At 47.6% G+C, this 26,636-nt stretch overlaps 1 protein-coding gene across 1 annotated transcript in view; it reads left to right on the top strand.

Moving 5' to 3' along the window:
- LOC310686780 (uncharacterized protein) overlaps positions 1–26,636 on the top strand; it is a 224,207-nt gene that overhangs the window by 173,955 nt on the left and 23,616 nt on the right. Inside the window, exons 74-83 of the mRNA XM_083460827.1 lie at positions 2,558–2,629; positions 3,297–3,368; positions 4,763–4,798; positions 10,351–10,431; positions 12,331–12,384; positions 13,977–14,030; positions 15,056–15,118; positions 16,802–16,864; positions 20,669–20,785; positions 24,561–24,638. Coding sequence (XP_083316953.1) covers positions 2,558–2,629; positions 3,297–3,368; positions 4,763–4,798; positions 10,351–10,431; positions 12,331–12,384; positions 13,977–14,030; positions 15,056–15,118; positions 16,802–16,864; positions 20,669–20,785; positions 24,561–24,638 — 690 coding nt within the window. The remainder of the gene's footprint in view (positions 1–2,557; positions 2,630–3,296; positions 3,369–4,762; positions 4,799–10,350; positions 10,432–12,330; positions 12,385–13,976; positions 14,031–15,055; positions 15,119–16,801; positions 16,865–20,668; positions 20,786–24,560; positions 24,639–26,636) is intronic.

The following is a 26,636-nucleotide window of genomic DNA, read 5'->3' as shown; positions in this document are numbered from 1 at the left end:
CAATCACTGAACGTCACTTTCGATCCTTCATTTGCATAACTATCTACAGTATCCCCCTGCTGGCCCAGGGTGAGAACTTCAGTACATAACACCCCTGTTTCGTTTGTCTTACGCTAATGATCCTGCAAGCTGCTCTCTGTGCCACCACTGAACTTCCTGTCTAGCCAGGTGAGCTAAAATCTTGCCATGTATCAGAGGCTCAGCACAGGTGGAACAATATTTTCTTATTGGAAATGTTATTTACAACATAACATAACCCCCTCAATACACAAATCCACCCTCATTAAACGTGAACATAACATACAATGAGCATAACATACAACAATACAAACAACCAAATAAAAGACTTCCTTTATCCTGTATCTGGGCTCCTTATTCACTTCTTATAAGCTGTTTCCTTTATGAATAATTATTAAGATTTTTCTAATTCTAACTTAAATATCCACAAAGTCTCCTGCAGACATTAATCGAAACAAGTCCAGGTATGTATTTTAGGGCACGGTTTTGTGAAGTATTCTCTGCATTTTCCCCATGCTTTTTGAAACTCTTGTCTAGTGTGATCTCTAATTGCCTCTGTTAATCTAGCCAGTTCAATATACTCTTAACAGTTTGTCTTGCCATTCCTTTTTTGTTGGCACAGTTTCTTTTTTCCAGTTTTTAGCAATTAGGATCCTTGCCGCTCCTGTGGCATAGAGGAATATTTTATGATCTTCTCTTGCTATGCCTGTGTCCGTTATCCCTAGTAGAAAAGCTTCTGTATTTTTCATAAAGTTCTACTTAAACCTTTTTTTAAGCTCGTCATCTACTACGTTCCAGAAGCATTTGATTTTTTCACAGGTCCACCAAACATGTATAAGTGTCCCCTCTGTTTTACCACACCTCCAGCACAGAGTTGTTTTTGCCTTATACATTTTAGCTATTTTGGTAGTTGTTAAGTACCATCTATAAAACGTCTTGATTAGATTTCCCCTCAATACTTCAAAGGCTGTAAATTGCACAGGTGGAACAATATTGTGAATGAAACCTTCCAGGACCAAAGGCCAGAGGCCTCTGAATAATTCCAGATCTTTGGCATCATGAATGGGAAAGAGCAAGAGAGCAATTACCCCATTGATGGCCACCAACTTGGCCTAATTTAAGATCAGTAAAATTCATAGATCATAGAATCTAGCTGGCAGACCCTGACCTAGCCCAACCCCCTGCAATGTAGGAATCTTTCGCCCAATGTTGGGCTTGAACCCACAGCCCTGAGATTAAGAGTAATAATAACCCAAATAGTAATGAATTTTGACAAATTCCCATTATCTGGTTATAGCCACAAGCAACACACAATGACCGCTCCCCACATTAAATGGGAGGCACCCTTTGCGTGGTCGCGCGCAGCCCCCTGGACCCTATGCGGCACCATTAGCACAGGCTTGGCTTCACCTTCCCCAGGTGAGATACCTGGAGGTTTCCGCCTACCTCAGCCAGTTGCCCAATCCCGCCTGGGGAGGCGTTGCCAAGGTGACCAGGCCATGTAGGGGGAGGGACTACCTGCCCACACAATAGAGGGAGGATCTTACCTGGGAATCGTCAGTTGGCTACAGAGCTTCTCCCGCCCTACCCACTCTCAGTTAAGACTTCTTTTGCAGGTTAACCTTTTCTGCACAGGTACGCGGGCGCTGCTACGTCAAGGTCGCTGTTGAAGGGCCGGAAAGGAATTCTCCTGCATTGGCAGGTTTGCCTTTCCCATAGCAAAACGTCACAACTTTGGCGGTATCAGGCCTTGGGCGGAATCCTTTAGTCTATCTTCCCTAAATGGGGGGGGGGCGTGCAGCGGTGACCCACGCCCCCCTCCTCTTTGCGGCGGCAATACCAGGATTCCCCATTAATGAGGTTGTTTTGAGGGGAGGCTTCGGCCGTACACCTAGAGGTTGTGATTGCTCTCCCCTGCGACAGCGGCATAATGGGGGCGGGCTCTCTCTGCTTGAACATATGTTCTCCAGAGCCAGCCCATCTCCCACACACACTCTGGATAACCCTGATGTTCCCCAGATCCCCGGCGGGGGACTGGGAGGGATAAACGCCCAATGCCTGAGCCAAGGTCTACCCACATCTGAAACATGATAAAGTTGTGGCCAATTTTAATCCCATAGCACCTTGTCTGGAGTCGTTATTCCACACGGGGGCTGCCCAGGGTTTGGGGGACTCCACCTGTCCATGCAGTGTTCCATAACGACTCCCAAATCTGGATCCAAGTGGCTCACAGATAACTCTCTACCTTCATTTGATGTAGATATGGTGCTCAACCATGGTTATTTCCAACTGTGATTTACTGTTCTGACCCTGGTTAAGATCCCAAAATATGGTGAAGCCATGGTTTAGCCTACTAGGTTGAGCAGCCCCAGAGGATATGAATTAGGAGAAGTCAGCAAGACAGGAAAGGTTATGGAATGCAGATGTAACCATGGCCGTCATAACCATGGTCATCCTAATGGAGCTCATATATATATCATTAATAAATATAAAGACTTTTTATTTGGAAAAAAAGAGTTTTGTCTCTGTTGTTATTTAGGGTGAAAGAGGCCCTCCAGGATTTGATGGTGACAAGGGCGAGAAAGGAGAAGATGGACCAGCAGGAGAAAAGGTTCCTTTGATTTTGTTGATTTCCTTAACTGTAACAGCTCTCTCTGTCTTTAAAACTCAGTGGTTGTGGTAGAAGATTGCAATTGACTATCCTTCTTGCCAATATCCATTTTACTACATAAAACGTCTTGTGGGTTTCCTTAAATTGTGCCCTGTGTGTCAATAGCTCATGGACTGCACATTTCCATGGAGTATTCATAACCAACCTCATGACCTGTTGCTGAACAATTTCTGACTTGGGCAAAAAAACCAATCCAAAACCAGATAAACACTTGATTTCCTCGCAGTTTGCTTAAAAGTCCTCCCTCATCCTCGCTGAACCTACAACTTTGGACACCCAAATAAAAATTGTTAAGTTGTGGGTGAACATATCAGACGACACGGCGATTCTTCAAACAGCTCTTGTTTATTCAGAGGCCAGAACAGAACTGAACTGAAGGGCTAAGTCAGCCTGCTTATATAGAGCTCCAGTACAACGTTACTGTAGCAACTTTCTAAAACTATCCAATCACTGAACGTCACTTTCGATCCCTTATTTGCATAACTATCTCCAGTATCCCCCTGCTGGCCCAGGGTGAGAACTTCAGTACATAACAAAGCCTGGGTGAAAGAGTATTGCAATGTATCTTTCTCTGTGTGATCATTCAGTGTATTTTTTCTCATTTCAGGGAGTGAAAGGAGAAGCCGGGGCGAAAGGAATCATGGGTCTGTTTGGCACAAGAGGCCCAGTGGGGCAGAAGGTCAGTCCAAATGGCTCCCGTGTTCACACATGTAGCCTGGGGTTGGGGTGAATTAACCTCTGTGCCAACCAAGCAACAGCCTCACATCAAACGGTTCCTCCAGATATCTTGTATGGCTTGACCAAAGCAACACAGGGAATGAATGTCAAAGTTAGGAACAGGCAAATGTTCTCTTTCGGTGCAAGAGAGGACCCAGCTTCCAAATAATCATGTGTGTGATGAAGAACCATCTCTTCATCCAGCCTTTCTCAACCTGTGGGTCCCCAGATGTTGCTGAACTACAACTCCCATCACCCCTAGCTAGCAAGGCCAGAGCTCAGGGATGATGGGAGTTGTAGTCCAACAACATCTGGGGACCCACAGGTTGAGAACTGCTACCTCCCATCCCTTTTTTTAGGATGCAACTTGGTACCAAATTGCCCACAGAACATAGGAACACAAATTACGATAAATCGAATTAATATAAATTAAAACTGCTCCCCAAATTGCTGTACCACCCCTGCTCTTATTTTCCGAGTACCTCCATCCATCTTAACAGTTAATGCACCAACAATCTGATAAGAGTCCATCTAACTGGGAAGACCTCCAACCTAATAAATAGCTGATTCCTTTCCTGCCCTGTTTGCTTTCAGTCATGGGGGGGACCCTGGGGAGGGTGGGACAGCTGCAAAGCTCGTTTCCCCATTGGCTGGGGCAAGCGCCAATAATCCTGGGGATTCATGCCTGATTGGCCAAGAAGCACCGAAGCAAAATCCTGTTCCAATGTGTCCTTTAAAAGGAGGGTTGTGCTGTGAAGGGGTTGAAATAGTTGCCCAGTCCAGGTTGCTCCTGTGAGAAGGGATGGGAAAGAAATTTGGATCAATTTGCAAACCTACCAGATTGACACTTTCTGACACACTATGTGAACTGAATCACAGCTGTCTTTTGAAAGGCATGCTTCTACATATTTGGCAGCGCAATATTCCATCCAAATGATGTGTGCAGAAATGCATATCAAGGGAAAGTATATAAAAATATTAGTGAACGTAATGTATAGTATTCGGAGGAAATCGCTTGCAAAAATGGGTGCGTTGGGAAAATGGCATACAAAAATGTGCATTTTAGAAGAAATTTGCATTAACTTGCTGATGTATATTAATAAAGACTTTTTTTAAAAAAAACTGCAAATTGATTTTGAAATGGGGAGAACTGAATTTAAGATTAGAAAATGAGAGAAAATGAAAATAACAGTCCATACCTCCTTGCCTGGGAGTAAGAAAATTCTACCTGCAGTCTATTTAGCAAGAGTTTAGGAATAGTCGAGGAGCTTTCATCAAAATTCCTCAGGTGAGCAGCTGTATAATGTGCTCAGTGCCATTTCCAAGTGTTGATTTTTGTCTTTACTTCCCTGGCAGGGTGAGCTGGGAGAACCAGGATTGCCGGGATTTGCTGTAAGTCAGAATGCCCCTGTAATGGGTATGGGGTTGCTCGTGCGTAAGTTGCCGCCTCTCCTGGTTATGTTGCCTTGTTAAACCTTTCTGTCTGGACAGCCCTTCACTTCGTGGCTGCCTCAGTCGCTAGCAGAATCCGTCAGTGGGCGTTTCTTAAATCTTTTCCAACATAAAAGTTGTTTGACACCTAGTCTCCTCCTACTCTCTCTGCGCAGAAGTCTTCTGCACAGGGAGGGCGTGGGTAGCGGAGGACCTGTGCTCTCCCCGCTGGTGTCCAGTGAAGAGTCCTGGAGCCCTCTCGCCGATTCCCCCATCAGCCCCTCTATTTCCCTGGTGTTGCACTGATTTGCTTCCCCATCTGCGGAGCTGCCTCTCTCTCTGCTGGGCCCTTCTCCAGCATCATTTGAGAGCCTTCCCTCCGCCTCTAGCTCCGATGTCAGTTTCCTGACAGCCCCTCTGTGGGGGTTTTTTCACTTTGACTGGATTGAATGAATGGTCTGCCTAAACCCAGTGTCCTGTCTCCAGCAGTGGGACCAAGAGGTTGTAGACAGAGCGAAACGCACCATGCAGCACTCGTCGAACATGCTATAGTTTTTGTTCTTCTTCTTATTATTATTAATATCATTTTACGTGTTTATGGGAATAAACAACAGTAACTGGAGCACACCTTGGAACAGACAAGCATGGCAGAAGCCAACACGGTGCCCACTGTCTGTTTCAGACTGCAGCTGCTCTCTTGCCATGATGAACTTAGAGTATTTTTTAAAAAATAAAGCCATGCAACCAAAGATTAAAACCAATAAGATTCTAGAATTAAAAAATGGCAGCTGCATCTACAAAGCTTCTCTGAAACAGCAGAGTTTTGCAAGGCACCTTTGGCTATTATGGGAGTAACTCGATACCCGGTCTATGCACAAAACTTGCACCTGCGCAAGTGCTCCAGGTGGAACTGGTCGTGTAAATGTGCTTACATGTGTTTTGGGGTCTACAACTCCCATCATCCCTAGCTAACAGGACCAGTGGTCAGAGATGATAGGAATTGTAGTCCCAAAATGGCCATGCCTGGTTGAGCTGGAGATGTTTTCACACAGAAGGTCTCTGTTCAGTCTCCAGCAGCTCCAGGTGGGCTGGGAGAGACTCCTGCTGCTGCAGTTGGTGTCAACAATATTGTTGTTGGGATTCAGTCGGGATTCAGACCTCATCATGGGACTGAAACTGCCTTGGTCGCGGTGGGTGATGATCTCCGGCGGGCTAGGGACAAAAGTGAGAGCTGTTTCCTAGTTCTGCTGGATCTCTCAGCGGCGTTTGATACCATCGACCATAACATCCTTCTGGACCATCTTGAGGGGCTGGGAGCTGGGGGTACTGTCATACAGTGGTTCCGCTCCTTCCTCCTGGGCCGTGTTCAGAAAGTGGTGGGGGGAGGATGAGTGTTCAGACCCCTGGGCTCTCACTTGTGGGGTGCCTCAGGGTTCTGTCCTCTCCCCCATGCTTTTCAACAGCTACATGCAGCCGCTGGGAGAGATCATCAGGGGGTTTGGGCTGGGTGTTCATCAGTATGCAGATGATACCCAGCTCTACCTCTCTTTCAAATCAGAACCAGTAAAGGCGGTGAAGGTCCTGTGTGAGTGTCTGGAGGCGGTTGGAGGATGGATGGCGGCAAACAGATTGAGACTGAATCCTGACAAGACAGAAGTACTGTTTCTGGGGGACAGGAGGCGGGTAGGTGTGGAGGATTCCCTGGTCCTGAATGGGGTAACTGTGCCCCTGAAGAACCAGGTGCGCAGCCTGGGAGTCATTTTGGACTCACAGCTGTCCATGGAGGCAAAGGTTAAATCCGTGTCCAGGGCAGCTGTGTACCAGCTCCATCTGGTATGTAGGCTGAGACCCTATCTGCCCGCGGACTGTCTCGCCAGAGTGGTGCATGCTCTGGTTATCTCCCACTTGGACTATTGCAATGCGCTCTACATGGGGCTACCTTTGAAGGTGACCCGGAAACTACAACTAATCCAGAATGCAGCAGCCAGACTGGTGACTGGGAGCGGCCACTGAGACCATATAACACCGGTCTTGAAAGACCTACATTGGCTCCCAGTACGTTTCCGAGCACAATTCAAAGTGTTGGTGCTGACCTTTAAAGCCCTAAACAGCCTCGGTCCAGTATATCTGAAGGAGCGTCTCCACCCCCATCGTTCTGCCCGGACACTGAGGTCCAGCTCCGAGGGCCTTCTGGCGGTTCCCTCACTGCGAGAGGCCAAGTTACAGGGAACCAGGCAGAGGGCCTTCTCGGTAGTGGCGCCTTCCCTGTGGAACGCCCTCCCACCAGATGTGAAAGAGAACAACAACTACCAGACTTTTAGAAGACATCTGAAGGCAGCCCTGTTTAGGGAAGCTTTTAATGTTTGATGTATCACACTATTTTAATATTCTTTTGGAAGCCGCCCAGAGTGGCTGGGGAAACCCAGCCAGATGGGTGGGGTATAAATAATAATAATAATAATAATAATAATAATAATAATAATCATAATCATAATAATAATAATAATTGTTGTTGTTGTTGTTGTTGTTGTTGTCTAGATGGACTGTTGGTTTGCCTCAGTACAAGGAAGCTTACTGAATTATGAAGCCTCTACACCAGGCATAGGCAAACTCAGCCCTCCAGATGTTTTGGGACTACAACTCCCATCATCCCTAGCTAACAGGACCAGTGGTCAGGGAAGATGGGAATTGTAGTCTCAAAACATCTGGAGGGCCAAGTTTGCCTATGCCTGCTCTACACAGCTGCAGAGGGGTAGATGAGGCTTGTCAACTTGGGGAAGTAGCCCGTCTTGGAGAAGGAAAGCTCTGGTCCTCAACCTCTGCTGCCTTCTTCAGGAGAAGAAAAGGCTGAGGAGTAAACCATACACAAATTTGGAGTCCCCAAGGCGGTTGGATGGTGCTTTGTATGCCTCCTTCCGGCAACTCCTGCAGTCAAACCGGTGCCAAACGTCTTGTTCCGCTTTCCTTTGGACCACATCAGAGAGGCCAAGAAGAGGATCTTGTCATCTGGGCAGCCCAGGACCCCCAGGCTTGCACCACAGGGAGGTCACTTCGATGCTGCTGGAGCAGCAGTTTGGCTTCACCCTTGGAGGCGCACTCCATTTCTTCTTCGGACACACAGATGCCAACTGAATTGTGTTTACAGCAAGGGAGGCTGGTTCATTAGGATAAATGAAGCAGCGGCCCACCAGATCCAGTCTGCCCTCAGCCAGCCCCTACTGCGCTGCCCACTACTTGTCATTGGGTCCGGCGCCACCTTCTGGCAGTCTCCCCTCCTGCTGCCCTACCACTCCCACTCTGCACAAGTCACCACTAATGAAACTAGCAGCTTAGGGAAGCGATGGAAAGGAGAGCAAAGGAAAAAGATGTTTGTTGTAGCAGGAAAGGAACCAGAGATACACCCCCTTGCCAGCGTCCAGGGAACAGCTGCTACCATCGATTCGCCGACATTTACGTTGCAGATCTTCCGAGAGCAAACAAAAGCACGATATTAAAAGCTTCTATAACAGTCATTATAAAACAGGAATTATTGATCAAGTGCTTGAAGTAGAAAATGCTAAGTGATAAATGAAGCAGGAACAGGCAGTGAAGTATTGCAGCGGGGGCGGAGGAGGGGGAGAATGGGTTTGTATTAAGCATGATTTGGACTATGACTCCCATTTGCCCCCAGGCAGCTCAGCCACATGGCTTCCCAACTCGGGCTTTCAGAGGATCTCCTGGGCGCTGTGGCTTTCCCAGTCGCTAAGACCATGTTAAAAACTAGGCTGTGGGACATAGATCACCAGGAATTAATCTCAGCTGCAGGGGAAAACATGCTCCCCTCTTTATTTTCAACTCTCTTGGGCACAGGAATTTAATCTTAATTATTTACCATTTTTGTTTAATCCGGAAGAAAGAAGGGCCTTTTTGCTGGCTAGGTTCAATTCTAATCCTTCTAACCTTCTTTGGGGTAGGTTTGTGGGTTTGGTGGAAGGAGATAGGATCTGTCCATGTGATGCCCACCTGGTGGAAACTCTAGCTCACATGGTCCTTAAATGTAAAATGTATGGTGATCTCTGCCAACAATTTCTAGACCATCTATGTATTACAACATGGAAACCAGAGACAGAGGCCAAAGTCTTGGAGCCTCAGCTTCAGGATCTGTCCTTCCAGTGAGCACTCAGGGCTGATTTCCTTCAGAATGGAGAGGTTTGATCTTCTTGCAGTCCATGGGACTCTCAAGAGTCTCCTCCAGCACCAGAATTCAAAAGCATCCCTTCTTTGGCCATCAGCCTTCTTTATGGTCCAGCTCTCACTTCCTGGAGCAGGAACCGGCAAGCCACTCCAGTATCCCTGCCAAGAAAACTCCATGGACAAAGACAACAGGTTCCAGTTACTACAAGTGGCTTTTGCCATCTTTGCCTCAAATTGCAGGGGATGACTCACCGGAACTCTTCTTTCTTTTGATGCAGTATTTGAATAAAAAAAGATGTTACATGGTTCTGCTTTTTTATATAAAAAATAATAATATTAAAAAACAGAACGCACTGAATATATATTTCTCATCCAACAAATGGCTGAAAATTGATGTGAGCCATTAAGTGTTGTTGATTCACAGGGCAATCCATCTCGGGGAGACGACTCATGTACAGGAAGCATCTTTCATTCTCTGCGAAACCCTTTTCAATCATTACCTCTCTAGCAGATACAAAGCCAGATGTAATAGAATTTTTAATACCAAAGAAGGGAGATGAGCTATCAAAGAGACGTCTGTTGCTAACCACTCCATTGCCCCATCAAATTTCAGCGCTACGTTTCCCCCCACCCCACCCCCTATCTATTATCTTCTGTGGCTCGCCTGGTTTTGTATGTGTATGAGAGAAAGACAGCACTTTGCAACTGGGAATTTAATACATATTTTTATGCGTTTGCGACTCCCTAGACTCCCTTAAATTCCTGGGTCCAGCAGGGAGTTAGGATTTAACCAAGGCAAATGTTAAAATATTAGCCAGGCCAGTTTCCGAATGAGGTAAATCGCCTGGGAGATGAGCCATTAAGAAAACAAAGGAAAGGTAACAGCCCATTAAGAAAGCCAGGTGGCAAATGGGTGGGGCCCCTCCTCCAGCTCTGAGAAAGTGAGAACAAAAGCCAGAGTTGAGAGTTGGCCAGCATGTGACTTGGAGGCTAAAGGTTGCACTCTGGTAAAAGCAGCAAGCTGGAGAGAGGGTCAGAGCCTCGGCTGATTTCTGTTTCCAAGAAAAAATGGGAGATACAAGACTTTTTTGGGGTGTTGAAGTTGTGAACCCCTCCATTGCAGGCTAGGGTTGTATATATGGGTAAATAAACCTTAAATCATCCCTGGTCCCACCCTGAGCTGTGCCACCTGCTCGCTTTTAGAATGTTGGGAGTCTGGAATGGAACGTTCAGACACGGGGACGGAATGCTGAGAAACTCTCGTCTATCTAGAGCCATTCATAATTTTCTCGCTCCCCCAGGCACACAGCAGGAAGGAACTGTGTATTATTTCATTTCAGGGAACCGCTGGGCTCGATGGGAAGAATGGTATGAAAGGGGCAAAAGGAGACAGAGGCCTGCAGGGCCAGAAAGGGGAACCGGTGAGCATTTTTACATGGATTTCCCCTTCCTTCCTAACATCCCCTGCTGTTCATGTGACTGGATAGGTGAAAGGTAAGGGGTAAAGGACCCCTGGACAGTTAAGTCCAGTCAAAGGCGACTATGGGGCTGCGGCGCTCATCTCGCATTCAGGCCGAGGGAGCCGGCGTTTGTCCAGAGACAGCTTTCCGGGTCACGTGGCCAGCATGACTAAACCGCTTCTGGCGCAACAGAACACTGTGACAGAAACCAGAGTGCACAGAAACGCTGTTTACTTTCCTGCCACAAGAGTACCTATTTATCTACTTGCACTGGTGTGCTTTAGAACTGCTAGATTGGCAGGAGCTGGGACAACGGGAGCTCACTCAGTTGCGGGGAGTCGAACCGCCGACCTTCTGATCGGCAAGCCCAAGGGGCTCAGTGGTTTAGCCACTGCGCCACCCGCATCCCTATGCGACTGGATAATGGAGAGCTTGAAATGTGTGTGTTTTAAGATCACCTTACCCCCATGGCTTCAATCTGCAGAACCGGCACTCTTATGGGTGTCAGACAAGACTATTTTCCACAGTTGTAAGAAGCCAGTCTTTTAGCAGGACAGCAACTCCATGCTTGTGTTTTTTATGGCACCTGCTTAAAACATTTTAATTTCGGCAAGCCTATCCCAAAGCTGAGATCAAAGCATGTGTCTTTTTTTCGCCAGCTGATGCTTTTAATTGTCTTTTGAATGAACGCCTGTTTTTCACAGTCTTTTATTGATCGTTTTAATGCCTTGCTGTTGTTTTGTAAACCGCTTGGCAGCTTCATTACAATCAAGCGGTTTACGTATATATTTGTTAAAGGAATTATAAAGAAATAAAAATATTTGTGCCGGCTGGCCTGTGCAAATGAGAAATGGCAAGGTCTCCCCCACTCACTCACTCCCCCCCTCAGGAGAGGCAATTTGCATCACTGTCTCCTGGCTATTTCTCGCAGCAAACCTCCAGGGTCATTCTGTGAGCAAGAAATTGGCTGGTGGGTGCATGTCTTGGTGCTGTGGCAGCCACCTAGGCGATGCAGATCTACAGTTATTGAATGCAGGGATGTGTTTGTGATGTGCCCCATCCTAGAATTTTGGCATTAAGAGAAAGTGATTACCGTATGCAAGAATGAAGAAGTTGGTGCATTTGCAGGGGACAACAGCTGTTTCTGAAGCTGAGTGCAATTCCATTAGGAGCTCTGCATTCTGAGAGTCTGCCCTGCACTGCCTTTGCTGTTTACAGCCTGTATTTATTCTTGAGCACACGAGCAAAGTCTGTCCTGGTAGGGAACTCCTCTCAACCTGCCATCCAACACTGCAGAAGGAAAGACATTTAGTCTGGCCTTGGTAAATAACCTTCGATAATTTGGTACCGCCAGGTTTTTAATGTAAGGTGTTAACTTAAAGACATGCCCATGTTGTACTCCTACTGCCAACGGACTACAGACTGCGTGTGATCGAGATCGCAAGTCACTGTGTGTATTATCCCATAATATTTGCTTTAACGTTTTTAGGGCGCCTTCCTAACCCAGGTAATAAAGTTGGTGGGGGTGACAGACCAATAGAGGTGGCTTTTCTAGCCATGGTTTTCTGCCATTTGCGGACAAACTCCTCATTGGTCAGGTGTTGGTACAAACCCTTTCCTAGATCAAACACCGAAATCCTGAGCCAATGTTTTACGGCAGTCCACCACGCTTTAGTTGAAATTGGGCATTCACCAGCTTCTAACAGCAGTATGGAGTTGGGGACACAGTTGGGTACCTGCAGCAGAGATCGTAGATATTTTGCGGTAGGCTGTCCGAATTGTGCAATGCTTTGTAATGATTTGTTGGGTCTCTGGACCGTAATAAAGATTGATTGATTGATATTTATTCTCTCCATTCAGGGGGGAGAAGGCGATCCTGGTCTATCTGGTGACATTGGAAGGAAAGGTTCAAAGGTACAGTGTGAACACATCTAGGGGAAAATGGGAGTTTTGCGGCGCTTATCACCATGCCCTGCCCTGCTTGCAACTCAGGGGGCCTGACTTCTCACTTCCCGCCCCCCTCATAATTAACTCGTTGTTTATTCCTCTTTTCCATCTTCACAACATGCCCTTGGCTGTTTTATTTCTTCACTTTTCTGTGCTGTAGGTGCATTTCTTACCTGTCATTCACCCTAGGGACCCAGGGCAGGGCACAGTAAGCTCAAGAAAACAGTAGAATGAACATCAAAATGTCTGTTAAGTAGTAAACAAAATAATCACAAAATATCAACCATGCCATAAAACTTTAGACTTCTATTTCTGCACGGAAGGGAGGGCAGACATAATTGGTCCCCCCCCCCGCTGCCATTTTACGCTCACAACAATCCTGCGAGGTGTGCTGGTCCCGTGGGTAACCCGAGAGGGGCAAGGTCCAAGTCCGGTCCGTGGTCAAAGGTGCAACGTGGAGGCAGTCCATAGTAGCTGAAGCTGGGTGCAGGGCAGGGAGTCGGGTGAAGTCATAGAATCATAGAATCATAGAGTTGGAAGAGACCACAAGGGCCATCGAGTCCAACCCCCTGCCAAGCAGGAAACACCATCAGAGCACTCCTGACATATGGTTGTCAAGCCTCTGCTTAAAGACCTCCAAAGTAGGAGACTCCACCACACTCCTTGGCAGCAAATTCCACTGTCGAACAGCTCTTACTGTCAGGAAGTTCTTCCTAATGTTTAGGTGGAATCTTCTTTCTTGCAGTTTGGATCCATTGCTCCGTGTCCGCTTCTCTGGAGCAGCAGAAAACAACCTTTCTCCCTCCTCTATGTGACATCCTTTTATATACTTGAACATGGCTATCATATCACCCCTTAACCTCCTCTTCTCCAGGCTAAACATGCCCAGCTCCCTTAGCCGCTCCTCATAAGGCATCGTTTCCAGGCCTTTGACAAGTCAGGAACAGACCTGCAAGCAGGGAGCCAGGGTGAGTCAGGAGCTCAGGCAGGAAAGCAGGACAGGGTTCAGGCAGGAACTAGCAACCAACAATGTTGCTCCCGCAACTTGGGACTGGGGCTGGTTGGCTTTTATCTGCCCCGAGGCATAGGGCGGCCCGAATCCTCTGGTGACTCGCCTCTCCTGGCCTGGAGGCGAGCATTCCTCCTGCGGGAACTTAGTTCCCTCCGCCTCTCTGCCCTGAGCCTCTGCAGCTCATGAGAGGCTGGAGGGTTACTGGACCCAGAGGCAACCTCACCTTCCCCTGATGGGGCTGAGAGTGGAGCACCTGCAGGCAATGGGTCCTCCATCAACTCAGGGGCCAGAGCAGACTCAGCTGGTGCCTGAACCTGAGGATCCAGCACAGGTGAGGACCCTTCAGGCTCATTCCCTGGCTCAGCTGGTTCTGGAGGCGAGGAATCCTGTGCAGGCTGGGATCCCTCAGATTCAGCATCTGAGTCCAAATCCCAGGCCATCACACGAGGTAGGTTAAACTGAGAGATAATAACTGGATTGAGATCCCTCACGGTGAGGGTCTGCTCTCATTGTACGTCTTCATTGCCTGGTCACAATTTGTCCTCAGGGTCTACGTGGGTTGCCAGGAAGGACAGGACCTCCAGGAGCAGATGGAATCAAGGTAAATAAAAATAAAAAATTAAAATCTATATATGTATTTAAATGGAGGGTCCACCATTGTATTTTTTTTCTTCCCAGCAGTCCTAGGTTTCACCTGAAACCTGCAAAGAACCTAGTGTGGCCCTATCTTAATGCCTAAAAGGCCACCCCTGTCTCTAGGCAGAGTGCAGTGGCCGCCTCAGGCAGCAGATTTTGTGTGTCATGAAAAGGCGGCACATTGCTAGTTGTTTAATTTGAAGTTGTTGGTTTTAGGGAAATGTCTTGGGTTGGCCCTGTTGCAGATATTAATATTGTGCAGTTTGACACGACTGGACGCATGAAAACTGACTCCTTTTGGAAAGGAAGCCTTGTCCAGACCCATAAAGATATTATTCAAATTTTACTAGCAGAACTCTTCAAAATACAACAGAAATATCAAACAATCCAAAATAGTCATCTAATGTCTTGTACTGTCCAGCACAGGCTCAGGACAGGACACAAAAGCAGCTCCCCTCCACATGGATATTTGCAACCCAATACCTTCATCGCATGGTCTAAGGTTACAACACTCACATGTTAGCTACCAGAGAACAACAACCAGTTAATTAAGTATCAGCTCAGCAAAAGCTCAGAGTGCTATGGAAAATCCACATTAAACTTTTAGCAATATATGTTTCATTTCTGTGTCAATTAAACCAATTATACTTAACAGGCCTTGAATATCTGCATTCCACTTCCCCCAATAGATACCCAAATATGTGTGGCTTGGGGGGGGATTTTTATTATTATTAAGTTCTCTTAAATATTACAGACCTCATCCCATGGCTTCACTGTCAGCCAGCACCCCCCACCCCCACCCCAATTTGCTCTGTTTACAATCTAGCCTGATGAAGAGTCCTGGAGACCTCAAAAGTTGGAGCACTATTTTGTGACGTAATAAAGAGCCAAAACATTTAGAAGACACAGAGCGCCCCCCCCAAAAAACCCCACTTGTACTTGTGTGCAAAAAGGACTGGCTAATTCCTCTGTGTCTCGTACTATGCACAGGGGGAAATTGGTGGCATTGGGAGTCCAGGGACCTCAGGTGTAGATGGACTTCTGGGACCCAAGGTGAGGTTTATTATTTTTAAAATAATAATAATTGTCTGCTACCCGGTGGACTATAATAATAATAAAATTTTATTTATATCCCACCCTCCCCAGGCAAAGGCGGGCTCAGAGCGGCTAGCGACAGTTAAAATAACACAGTTTACATAAAATCACAATCAATTAATTAAAATGCATTCTAAAATCAATTCATTCTAAAACCAATTCAGAATCAAATTAATGGCAACCATTGGGCTAGAGTTCTATGAGGATTACCAAAGGAGGGGGTCAGACTGTGCCTCGGCCAAAGGCCCTGCAGAAAGATGTCAAATCCTGCAGGGACCTGGTCTCTTGTGACAGAGCATTCCACCAAGTCGGGGCCAGTACTGAAAAGGCCCTGGTCCTAGTTGAGACCAATCTAACCACCTTGCGACTTGGGACCTCCAAAGTGTTGTTATTTGTGGACCTTAAGGTCCTCCGTGGGACGTACCAGGAGAGGCGGTCCCATAGGTGTGTGTGTGTTGACTGCTGGTTCTGTTAGAGAGAACCAGCTTTGGGAAAGGGCATTTGGAAGCAGAGAAGTGTCTTGGGGGAGGCATACTTAACCCTTTCCCAACCCGCTTCTTTTCCACTACTACTTAGCACAGGGGTCAGCAAACGTTTTCCACAGGGGGCCGGTCCACTGTCCCTCAGACCTTGTGGGGGGCCAGACTATATTGGGGGGATCTCCCCCCACTGACTCTCTCCTCCCGTCTCCACAACACCAGACAAGCACCGGTGGCTGCTTACCTGTGCCGTGCAAACGGCAGGGGCTGGTGGCGGCGGCGGCGGAGGGACGATGAACGGCGTGAAAGGGCTGGCTCCGGAGAAGGGCTGCTTAAAATGGTGCTCAGCCAACTGTGGCTCAACAAAGCCCAGCCCCCTTCCTCCTCTAGGCAGGGCAGGGAGAAGCCAGGAGGAGAGAGGGAGGGAGGAGGCGCCACCGTGGTGTGGGGGGAAATAGTGCAGCCCGAACGATCAGAATACCCACGCCGATCCACGCGGTGATTCCTGGACAGTCTGCGGGCCAGATCTAGAAGGCAATTGGGCCGGATCCGGTCCCCGGGCCTTGGTTTGCCGACCCATGACTTAGCAGAATTCCAGGCGCATGTTTGTAAAGGGAAACGAGTCATTTTGCAGGGGAAAGTCATTTTGCAGCAGGGAGCCACAGAAGAAAAGTGGTGGGTGGGCAAGGATTAAGCACCCCCCCCCAATTACCGTATTTTTCACTCTATAAGACGCACCAGACCACAAGACGCACCTAGTTTTTGGAGGAGGAAAACAAGAAAAAAATATTCTGAATCTCAGAAGCCAGAACAGCAAGAGGGATCGCTGCGCAGCGAAAGCAGCAATCCCTCTTGCTGTTCTGGCTTCTGGGATAGCTGCGCAGCCTGCCTTCGCTCCATAAGATGCACACACATTTCCCCTTACTTTTTAGGAGGGAAAAGTGAGTCTCATAGAGCAAAAAATACGGTACTTCTGTTCTTCACATAACCCACTTCTGGATGTGTTTTTCCATAGAAGGAACAACTTTTAAGGATTTCAATGCACCCTTTTTAAAAGCGGAACTTTCCGCGGTGTCCTGCCCCACTTGCTCATCCCTGTTTATCAGTTTGCTTGTATGGGTTTATTCCATAATAGTTACAGCGATCTTTGGTCTTTGCCTAGGGTGAGCGCGGAGAGTCTGGCACAGACGGGCCCAAGGGAATTTCGGGGCAGAAAGGAGAAAAGGTCAGTGCTGCTGAAATCATGTTGCAAAAGGTTATTTAGTCCTCCAACATCTATCAGTCGTGGTTAACAATGTTATATCCTGATGCTCAAATATGGCTATCCTTTTTTTGCAAGGCAAATGCCAACTTTTCCAAAGAAGATTTCCTTTGGGTTTTTGCCTCATTTGGTCTTTGTTTTGCAACAGCAGCTTTAACCCTTGCTGTGCTGGAAGCCCCACCCCTTTCTTCCATCAGGAAGCAAAAAGCATGTGAAAAAGAGAGGGCGATGAACACCCATGCTTCAAATCCCCGGTCACGATAAAGAGTAACCACCTATTATTAAGACTTCCTAGCCTCCGATTAGAGGAACGCTACTCATGGTATGTATATGGGACGCAGGTGGCGCTGTGGGTTAAACCACAGAGCCTAGGGCTTGCCGATCAGAAGGTCGGCGGTTCGAATCCCTGCAATGGGGTGAGCTCCCGTTGCTCGGTCCCTGCTCCTGCCAACCTAGCAGTTCGAAAGCACGTCAAAGTGCAAGTAGATAAATAGGTACTGCTCCAGCGGGAAGGTAAACGGCGTTTCCGTGTGCTTCTCTGGTTCACCAGAAGCAGCTTAATCATGCTGGCCACATGACCCGGAAGCTGTATGCCGGCTCCCTCGGCCAGTAAAGCGAGATGAGCGCCGCAACCTCAGTCGAGTGTTTGAGTATCTTCAAAGCCCATGACACCTTTGGTAAAGGCTGTTCTCCAACTGGAGCGCTCACAAGCCAGTGTTTCCCAATTGTCAGTGTTTATACTATATTTTTCCCTTGAGAGAGTCTTTAAATCTCTTTTGTTGACCACCAGCATTACGCTTTCCATTTTCAAGTTCAGAATAGAGCAGTTGTTTTGGGAGACGATAATCAGGCACCTGCACAACATGACCAGTCCATCGAAGCTGATGTTGAAGAATCATTGCTTCAACACTGGTGATCTTTGCTTCTTCCAGTACACTGGTATTAGTTCACCTGTCTTCCCAAGTGATGTGTAAAAATTTTTGGAGACACTGTTGATGGAATCTTTCAAGGAGTTGGAGACGGAGTTTATAAGTGGTCCATGTTTCACAAGCATATAGTAAGGTTGGTAGTACAAGGTGATCATCCAGCGAGTGGGATATAGATGATTATCAGGCAGCCACACAACATGACCAGAAGTACACTGCTTCTGACAAGGGAGGGAAGCATACCCACCGAGGTTATTAGCTGTTATGGTGCTGGAGGAGACTATTGAGAGTCCCATGGACTGCAAGAAGATCAAACCTCTCCATTCTGAAGGAAATCAGCCCTGAGTGCTCACTGGAAGGACAGATCCTGAAGCTGAGGCTCCAATACTTTGGTCACCTCATGAGAAGAGAAGACTCCCTGGAAAAGACCCTGATGTTGGGAAAGATGGAGGGCACAAGGAGAAGGGGACGACGGAGGACGAGATGGTGGGACAGTGTTCTCGAAGCTACCAGCATGAGATTGACCAAACTATGGGAGGCAGTGGAAGACAGGAGGGCCTGGCGTGCTCTGGTCCAGGGGGTCACGAAGAGGCGGACACGACTCATCGACTAAACAACAACAACAGCCTTCTCCAGAAGTTCAATCTTCTTCCTGTTTCCTTGCTGACTGTTCTGAGCACACCACATTTCTCAATCGCTCTGTTTGTGCAACGTCTCTCTCTCTCTCTCTTCATAATTACACCGAGAGTCACTGGGGTTCACTTGTACTAAATGGGAAAGTCGGCCTTTCAAGAGCAGCCCATCCATCTTCTCCAGGATTTCCCAACTTAATCAGCCTTCCCACCGCAGCCCTGCTTGGTTCAGTCATTCATCTCCTTCCCCCTCAGGAGGCTTCTACCTGCCAGGGGTGGTGTCATCATCTCTGAACACCGAGCCTCCCCCTTTGAGATGGATAGACTTCTCTATTTATAGAGCCAAGAAACACTCTTGGGGAACAGGAACTTATTAAGCTGGAGAAAGAAGGAAGTTAAGCAAGGACTCGTTTATTCATCGGCCTGTCTAAATCAGGCTTGGCCCTCCAGATGTTTTTGGCCTACAACTCCCATGATCCCTAGCTAGCAGGACCAGTGGTCAGGGATGATGGGGATTGTAGTCTCAAAACATCTGGAGAGCCAAGCTTGAGGAAGCCTGGTCTAAATAATTTGCACAAGTCGCCTCCACCAAGCCAGACCATTGCTTCATCTAGCTCAGTGTTAATTCCAGCAACAGACAGTAGCTCTCCAAAGTCTCTCCTGGACTTACCTGGAGATTCTGGAGACCAAAGCTGGGACCTTTGGCATGAAGAGGAGATTTCCGGCCACATTTCCTTGCAGATAACATTCCAGGGGCTGCCTTTCTGTCATGTGCAGCACCAGAGGGGAAAGCAATTGATGCAACTCTTATCTTGGGAGCCAGTGTGGTGTAGTGGTTAAGAGTGGTAGTCTCGTAATCTGGGCAACCGGGTTCGCTTCCCCGCTCCTCCACATGCAGCTGCTGGGTGACCTTGGGCTAGTCACACTTCTTTGAAGTCTCTCAGCCCCACTCACCTCACAGAGTGTTTGTTGTGGGGGGGAGGAAGGGAAAGGAGATTGTTAGCCGCTTTGAGACTCCTTAGGGTAGTGATAAAGCGGGATATAAAATCCAAACTGTTCTTCTTCATCACCTTTGTGAAGTGGACCACATCTTGACTGCACAAAGGCCAGGGGGTTCTGTAACACACACACACACACACATACACTGAACCCCGCATCTAGGCAACCTGGCGGCATTGCTGCAATCCAGAGAGACACTTCCTCACTGGGCAAAAGCACTGGAGGAGGTTGTGGAGCTGGTGAGAGGTGCAGTCTAGAGAAAGGGCCAAGGGCCAAGTGTGGGAGGTCCGAAGTGCCACATCTGTGACCAGAGCTGTGCAGATGTTATTGGCCCAGAGATGGACAGAAGATAAATTCACTACCAACGAAGAATGGCAGGTTAAATTGATGAATTATGCCGAAACAGTTGAAATGACGGGAAGAATCAGGAATCAGGAAGGTCAAAATTGTAATAAGGAATGGGGAAAATGTATAACCTATCTTAAAAAAACCCATTGTAAATAGTTAAAATCATTAGTAGGATTGGAAAAATATCACTTGTAGCTTAATGGTGAATTTTGGACACAATGGAGATGTAAAAGATTTGGATTCTCATAAAAGATGCAGGAGGAAATGATTAACAATAAGACCGACAAAGGGGAAAAAGGAAGTCGAAGAGATTCCTTGGAATCTTGTTTTTATGTTGTATGTTTGATATGTGACTGTAAAATTTTAATCTGAAAAACCAAATAAATAGATTTTTATATATACAGTCGTACCTTGGGTTAAGTATTTAATTCGTTCTGAAGGTCCATACTTAACCTGAAACTGTTCTTAACCTGAAGCACCACTTTAGCTAATGGGGACTGCCGTACCGCTGGAGCACGATTTCTGTTCTCATCCTGAAGCAAAGTTCTTAACCTGAAGCACTATTTCTGGGTTAGCAGAGTCTGTAACCTGAAGCGTATGTAACCTGAAGCGTATGTAACCCAAGGTACCACTGTATTTATAAACGAAGGGCCACAGCTGAGGCCCAAGCTTGAGGTTCTGCCCCCCTGCTCTGTTTTAGGATGGACTATAAGTTTTATGTTGCATTACAGTCATTTTTTTATGATCTGAGCCCCGTTGGGTAGATCGACCCTCACAGGTGAGATGTTGAGATCCTCACAGAGAGATGTTGAAAGCAATACAAATGCTGTACCCTGAGAGGAAGTCTTTGTTCAAACTTGCAGGGTGCCAAGGGGGTGCCTGGCCTGGGAGGCTTCAAAGGACAGATAGGCTTACCTGGCAAGGTGGGTGTCGCTGGACCACCTGGCCTGCAAGGACCTCAGGGTGAGCCAGGAGTACAGGTAAGAGATTTTTGGTGGGTTCTGGTGGTCAGGGTGGAAGCAAGGAAACAGAATCTCCTGCAGGGCTTGTTTTGTTTTGTTTTGTTTTGTTTTGTTTTGTTTTGTTGAATGCAATCCTTTCCTTAAAGCCAACCAAATTTATGTCAGTGAAATAAAGTTAGAATACGTCTTCCAGCAAATGATGAAAGGATCCCATTTATCAAACGCCGAAACTAGTAGATTTAGCTGAAAGGCAACACGTGAAGATTTGCATCGATCATTGTGAGGCACCCCTAATTATTTTATTGTATAATTAGAAGAATGTTTTATAACCTTAGAAGGTTGCCTAAGCTTAGAAGGAGAGGTGGCATGGCTGTGACGGCCATGAATGGAGCTGTGCTTCTGAATTTGCCACTACACTGAAGTCCATTGCACTTTGGGGTGCGTTTGTTTGGCATTTAATATTTGGGGGGGGGGACTGTGTGATTTATTCCTAGCCTTATTTCCAGTCTTGTCAAAGCTGAAACAGGCTACAAGGGCAGCCCTGCAAAGAGCATGTCACAGTAGTCCGGAGAGGCGATGGGACCATGGGTCACAGTGGCTAGATCAGGGCCAGGGATGTGGGTGGTCGCAAAGATCAAGAGGAGAGCTTAGCGGCTGCTGTGTGTCATTTGAAAAATAAATTAAAAGAGCAGATGAAAAGTGAACTGGGCCAGGGTGGGAGGGATGGAGAGACAAGAGAGCGCGGCCTTCATACATGCTTTAAGAGGTTAGGACTTTTATATCAGTGGCAGGAGGTAATCACACTCTAAGAACCCTCTAAGAGATCATTAGCCATTCCCGCTTTGGTGCTGATTAGCGAGAGAACATGAAGAGTTTTTCCGCCTCCGCCACCTCTCTCTCTGTCTCTCCATCTCTGAACCCTAAATTATGGAGGAGAGTATGCAGTGGGGAGCTGTAGCCATCAAAGGGCAAAGAGTCCTCATGCCAGGAGTTTATGGATCTCGTGGCAGCGAGCAGAGAGAATGGAGAAGCACCTTTTTCTCCTGTGTAGGGTAGCCAAATGCCCTTTTCTCCAACGCAGGTAGGAGCATGTTTGTGTGGTTCTTTCCATCGCAGAACCAAAGGCTAAAAAAAACCTAGGCTAACGGGCTCATCTACGGATGGGAAACAATCACTCATTACAGTCACCGACCAATTCTGCAGAAAAACAAATGGTCTGACTCGTTGCAACAGTTAAAAACAAATGCATTGGATATAATTCTTGCCCCGCTCAAGAAGGCAGCAAAACAATTCTCCTGATCTGCACTGAGGTCAGGGAAAAAAAGTTTGCCAATCCTTGGAAGAAAATAATAATAATAATAATAATAATAATAATAATAATAATAATAATAATAATAATAATAAATGTATTATTTATACCCCGCCCATCTGGCTGAGTTTCCCCAGCCACACTGGGTGGTTCCCAATCAAGTGTTATAAATAGTACAGTGTTAAATATTAAAAACTTCCCTGAACAGGGCTGCCTTCAGATGTCTTTTTAAGATAGGATAGCTGCTTATTTCCTTCACATCTGAAGGGAGGGTGTTCCACAGGGTGGGCACCACTAATGAGAAGGCCCTCCGTCTGGTTCCCTGTAACCTCAATTCTTGCAATGAGGGAACCGCCAGATGGGGGTGGAGACGCTTCTTCAGGTATACAGGACCAAGGTCATTTAGGGCTTTAAAGGTCAGCACCAACACTTTGAATTGTGCTCAGAAACATACTGGGAGCCAATGCAGATCTCTCAGAACCAGTGTTATGTGGTCCCGGCGGCCACTCCCAGTCACCAGTCTAGCTGCCGCATTCTGGATTAATTGCAGTTTCCGTGTCACCTTCAAAGGTAGCCCCATGTAGAGCACGTTGCAGTAGTCCAAGCGCGAGATAACTAGAGCATGCACCACTCTGGCAAGACAGTCCGCCAGTTTGTCCATCCTAATTCTCAAACACTGTTGTGCTTTGAAATTTGGCTTCTCTGAATCTTGTGGTGCAGTTCTCCAACCGAACAATGTGTTCAGAAATGCAAACCTGCCTAATTCTCACTTCCTGAGTGTGGGGTCAAAGCAGAGGAGGTGAGGGGTGTGGCTCAGGAGGGGGTGTGGCCTGGGGAGAGTCGCAAGGGCCAAATAGAAAGACCTGGAGGGCCGCATTTAGCTCTTGGGGCAGAGGTTCCTTATCCCTGATTAGGAAGAATCTGTAAGTTTAGTGTTGGCTCCATCTTCCCTGTAAAAGTCAGGGTGGGCAATGTGATGCCCTCTAGATGCTGTTGGACTCATATCTCCCAGTGTCAAAAAGCAGGCCAGCAGTAAATCACACCATTCAAAGCTGGAGTTAACTCTTTATTTGCATAAACATGATATCCACCGACTTGGTTGGGTGTCAGGCCTAATGAGCAGAGCAGCTTATTCCGGAGGAGGCGGGTTCCTCAACCATTAAATCAGTTGTTGAGACTGAAAGTCCGTGCTTCCTCACAGCTGTCTTAGGTCCCCTCCCTCCCACTGCTTTTTCCAAGCAATCATATGTGGGATGAAATCCACTGGGAGCAGTCAAGTACAACATTCCTTGTTTTGCTAGAGTGGACCTGCAGGGGAATGTTTGGTCCAGCCAGTTGAAACTTCCTGTTCCTTCTGGCCTGGAGCATCCTTCCTTGCATGTGACTAGTGGGTGGGCGTGACCTTTCCAGACCTGGTAAAAGGCCAAGTTACGCTGCTACCACCCTCTCTCTTTGACCTTCCTGCATCATCTGGACTGTACTGCTGGCTGCCACAGCAGTTCCCCAAGTCATCTCCCATATGGGGCAAACCTATTTGTACATGTTTGTAACATTAAGCCTTAAGCGTGCCTTCACACGCTTGCCTTCACTCTGCCTGATCGTAAGTAAAACTACTTTTTGTTGCTGATGAATAAGACTGTGATGTCTTTATTCTTTTAGGAGGGGTTCAAAGGGGATCTTAGCAGGTACACACAATTCAGTCTGAGCTAGATTGAATTGTATAATAGTCAAAGGCTCAGGCGAGTCAGCAACTTGGTTTCTGCTGCGTAAGAAGCAGAAAACTCTGCTAAGTGAAGAAACTTGCTAGCACAAGTTAGGAAGGATATTAATAATCAATATAACTTCTCCTGCCACCCTCAACATTCCCACATCAGAGACTGCGCCTGCATGAAGCCTGCCACGGCTCTGCCCTTTTCAGCCCTCTTCTGGTTCTGGAAGGCAGGGGGATGGTCGCAGCAGGAGGGGGAGACATCCCTGCCTCTTCTCCAGCCTATCTCATCTCTGCCCCTTGACTTCCCTCTTCCCACTCACCAGCTTCAGCTTCTACCTCTGAGTCTGGACTGCTCTCTGCCACAGCCTCTTCCTGCTCACTGAACCCTGTTGCCTCTTCAGTTTCCAGCGCCACCTCTTCCCAGTCTTCTCCCTCTGACCACTCTTCATTGTCCCACCACCTCTCCCCTGGCTCTGAGCCTTCTTCTCTTTGTGGCTACCCAGCTGGTTCCTCCCACCATTCCTCTGCGTCCAACCAGTCCATGACATCCACCATTGGCCATGGGGGTTGCCGATGACAGTAGCTAAAGTCCAATAACCTCTGTAAAGCACTGCATCGTCTACCCCTGGGATGAGTGGTCTGGTAGGTCCACTGTTCATCAACTGTCTTCTGCCAATGGGCAGAAGCATTGGGCTGTGGACATCTCCCCTGAAGGACATTGACTAGACAAAGTTACAAAGGAGACACTATAGGGCTGCCTTTTCTGTTTCCAGGGCGAGAGGGGCAGAAGAGGAAGGCAACAGCTTTGTCTCAGGGGACCCCCAGGAACTCCTGGCAACAAAGGAGGAGTGGTGAGTATTCTGAGCCCTGCCAGACCTGAGTCCTATGAAACAGAAAACAGAGTGTTGTATGGGATGGTGTGAATGCCATACAGATGTTTGTGTTTGTTTTCCAGACTGTCATTATTTGGGGGGTGAGAGTCATTCCCGTACCAGCCAATCCGGGTTGCCCAATTAAAGTGCATCATGAAACTGTGGGACTCACTTCTACAGGAGGCTGTGATCACCCCTGGAAAGTAGCAGAAGTAGTAGTAATTTATTATTTATACCCCGCTCGTCTGGCTGGGTTTCCCCAACCACTCTGGGCAGCTTCCAACAAAGTATTAAAATACAGTGGTCTGTTAAACATTAAAAGCTTCTCTAAACAGGGCTGCCTTCAGATGTCTTCTAAAAGTCTGGTAGTTGCTGTTCTCTTTGACATCTGGTGGGAGGACGTTCCACAGGGTGGGTGCCACTACCAAGAAGGCCCTCTGCCTGGTTCCCTGTAACTTGGCTTCTTGCAGCGAGGGAACCACCAGCGAGGGAACCACCCTCGGAGCTGGACCTCAGTGTCCGGGCAGAACAATGGGGGTGGAGACGCTCCTTCAGGTATACTGGGCCAAGGCCGTTGAGGGCTTTAAAGGTCAGCACCAACACTTTGAATTGTGCTCGGAAACGTACTGGGAGCCAATGTAGGTCTTTCAAGATCGGTGTTATGTGATCTTGCTGGCCGCTCCCAGTCACCAGTCTAGCTGCCGCATTCTGGATTAGTTGTAGTTTCCGGGTCACCTTCAAAGGTAGCCCCACATAGAACGCATTGCAGTAGTCCAAGCGGGAGTTAACCAGCGCATGCACCACTCTGGCGAGACAGTTCGCAGGCAGATAGGGTCTCATCCTGTGTACCAGATGGAGCTGGTAAACAGCTGCCCTGGACACAGAATTGACCTGCGCCTCCATGGACAGCTGTGAGTCCAAAATGACTCCCAGGCTTCGCACCTGGTCCTTCAGAGGCACAGTTGCCCCATTCAGGACCAGGGAGTCCTCCACACCCGCCTGCCTCCTGTCCCCCCAAAACAGTACTTCTGTCTTGTCAGGATTCAGCCTCAATCTGTTAGCTGCCATCCATCCATCCACCAAGTGTGGGATAATGCTTGCTTCATGTCGTCTGACCTCTCCACAAGGATGAATGCTCATTGAACAGGTCATCCGGAAGCAAGCTTAGTTGGAGCATATCAACTGTGCAGTCCTTGCCAACATGGCAACTTCCAGATTTCTTGACTACAGTTCCCATCATTCCCAGCCAGGCAAAAGTACTTGGGGTGTGGTCTGGGGAGAGGGGCGTGGCTGGGGAGATTTCCAAGAGCCAGGCAGAGAAGCTTGGAGGGCCACATCTGGACTCCCCAAACTCTGGAAGACCTGTTTTCCGAAGTGCTGTCATTTCAGAATTCTTCCCATTCCGGCTTTGCAACTTGGCTTTCGCCTCTCAATGCCTCGTGATTCTTCTTCTGTATCGACTGCTGCAGGGACAGCTATTCCTGAGTCACAGCCTTGCTTATTTCCTGCGGGCAGCTGTCACTTGCTCCCCCCCCCCACCTCGCCCCTTAACAGCTTTCTGCCAGCGTCCCATCTGCGACTGATGCGATTTGCGTTGCCACTCTGAACACTGTAAGCGAGAGCAGATTCAGAAAAATGGACCACCATGGCCTGCCTGTGGCCTTCTGGGGCATCATGTTGCTATTTCTAAACCACAAACCTGGTTAGAATTAGTTGCAGAACTGTTCGCCAATCGATCATGCCCATCTTTGATATCTAATCCTTTCCCCTTCCTTTATTATCTTCTTCTTTGAGCCTGTTTTGGTGTGTTTTCCTGTTTGCTGGGGCTCCTTCACTGCTAGCAGGGTTCTCTTAATACCGTATTTCCCCATGTATAAGACTAGGTTTTTTTCCTTTAAAATAATGTCAAAAATTAGGGGGAATCTTATACACAGATACATCCCCCCCCCATTTTCTTAAATCTGAGTCCCCAAAAAT

This window comes from Podarcis liolepis, assembly GCF_965112155.1.
Source record: "Podarcis liolepis genome assembly, chromosome: 10".
Lineage (NCBI taxonomy): Eukaryota > Metazoa > Chordata > Lepidosauria > Squamata > Lacertidae > Podarcis > Podarcis liolepis.
Note: the sequence above shows the minus strand (reverse complement) of the source record. Positions and strands in the feature narration are given on the sequence as shown.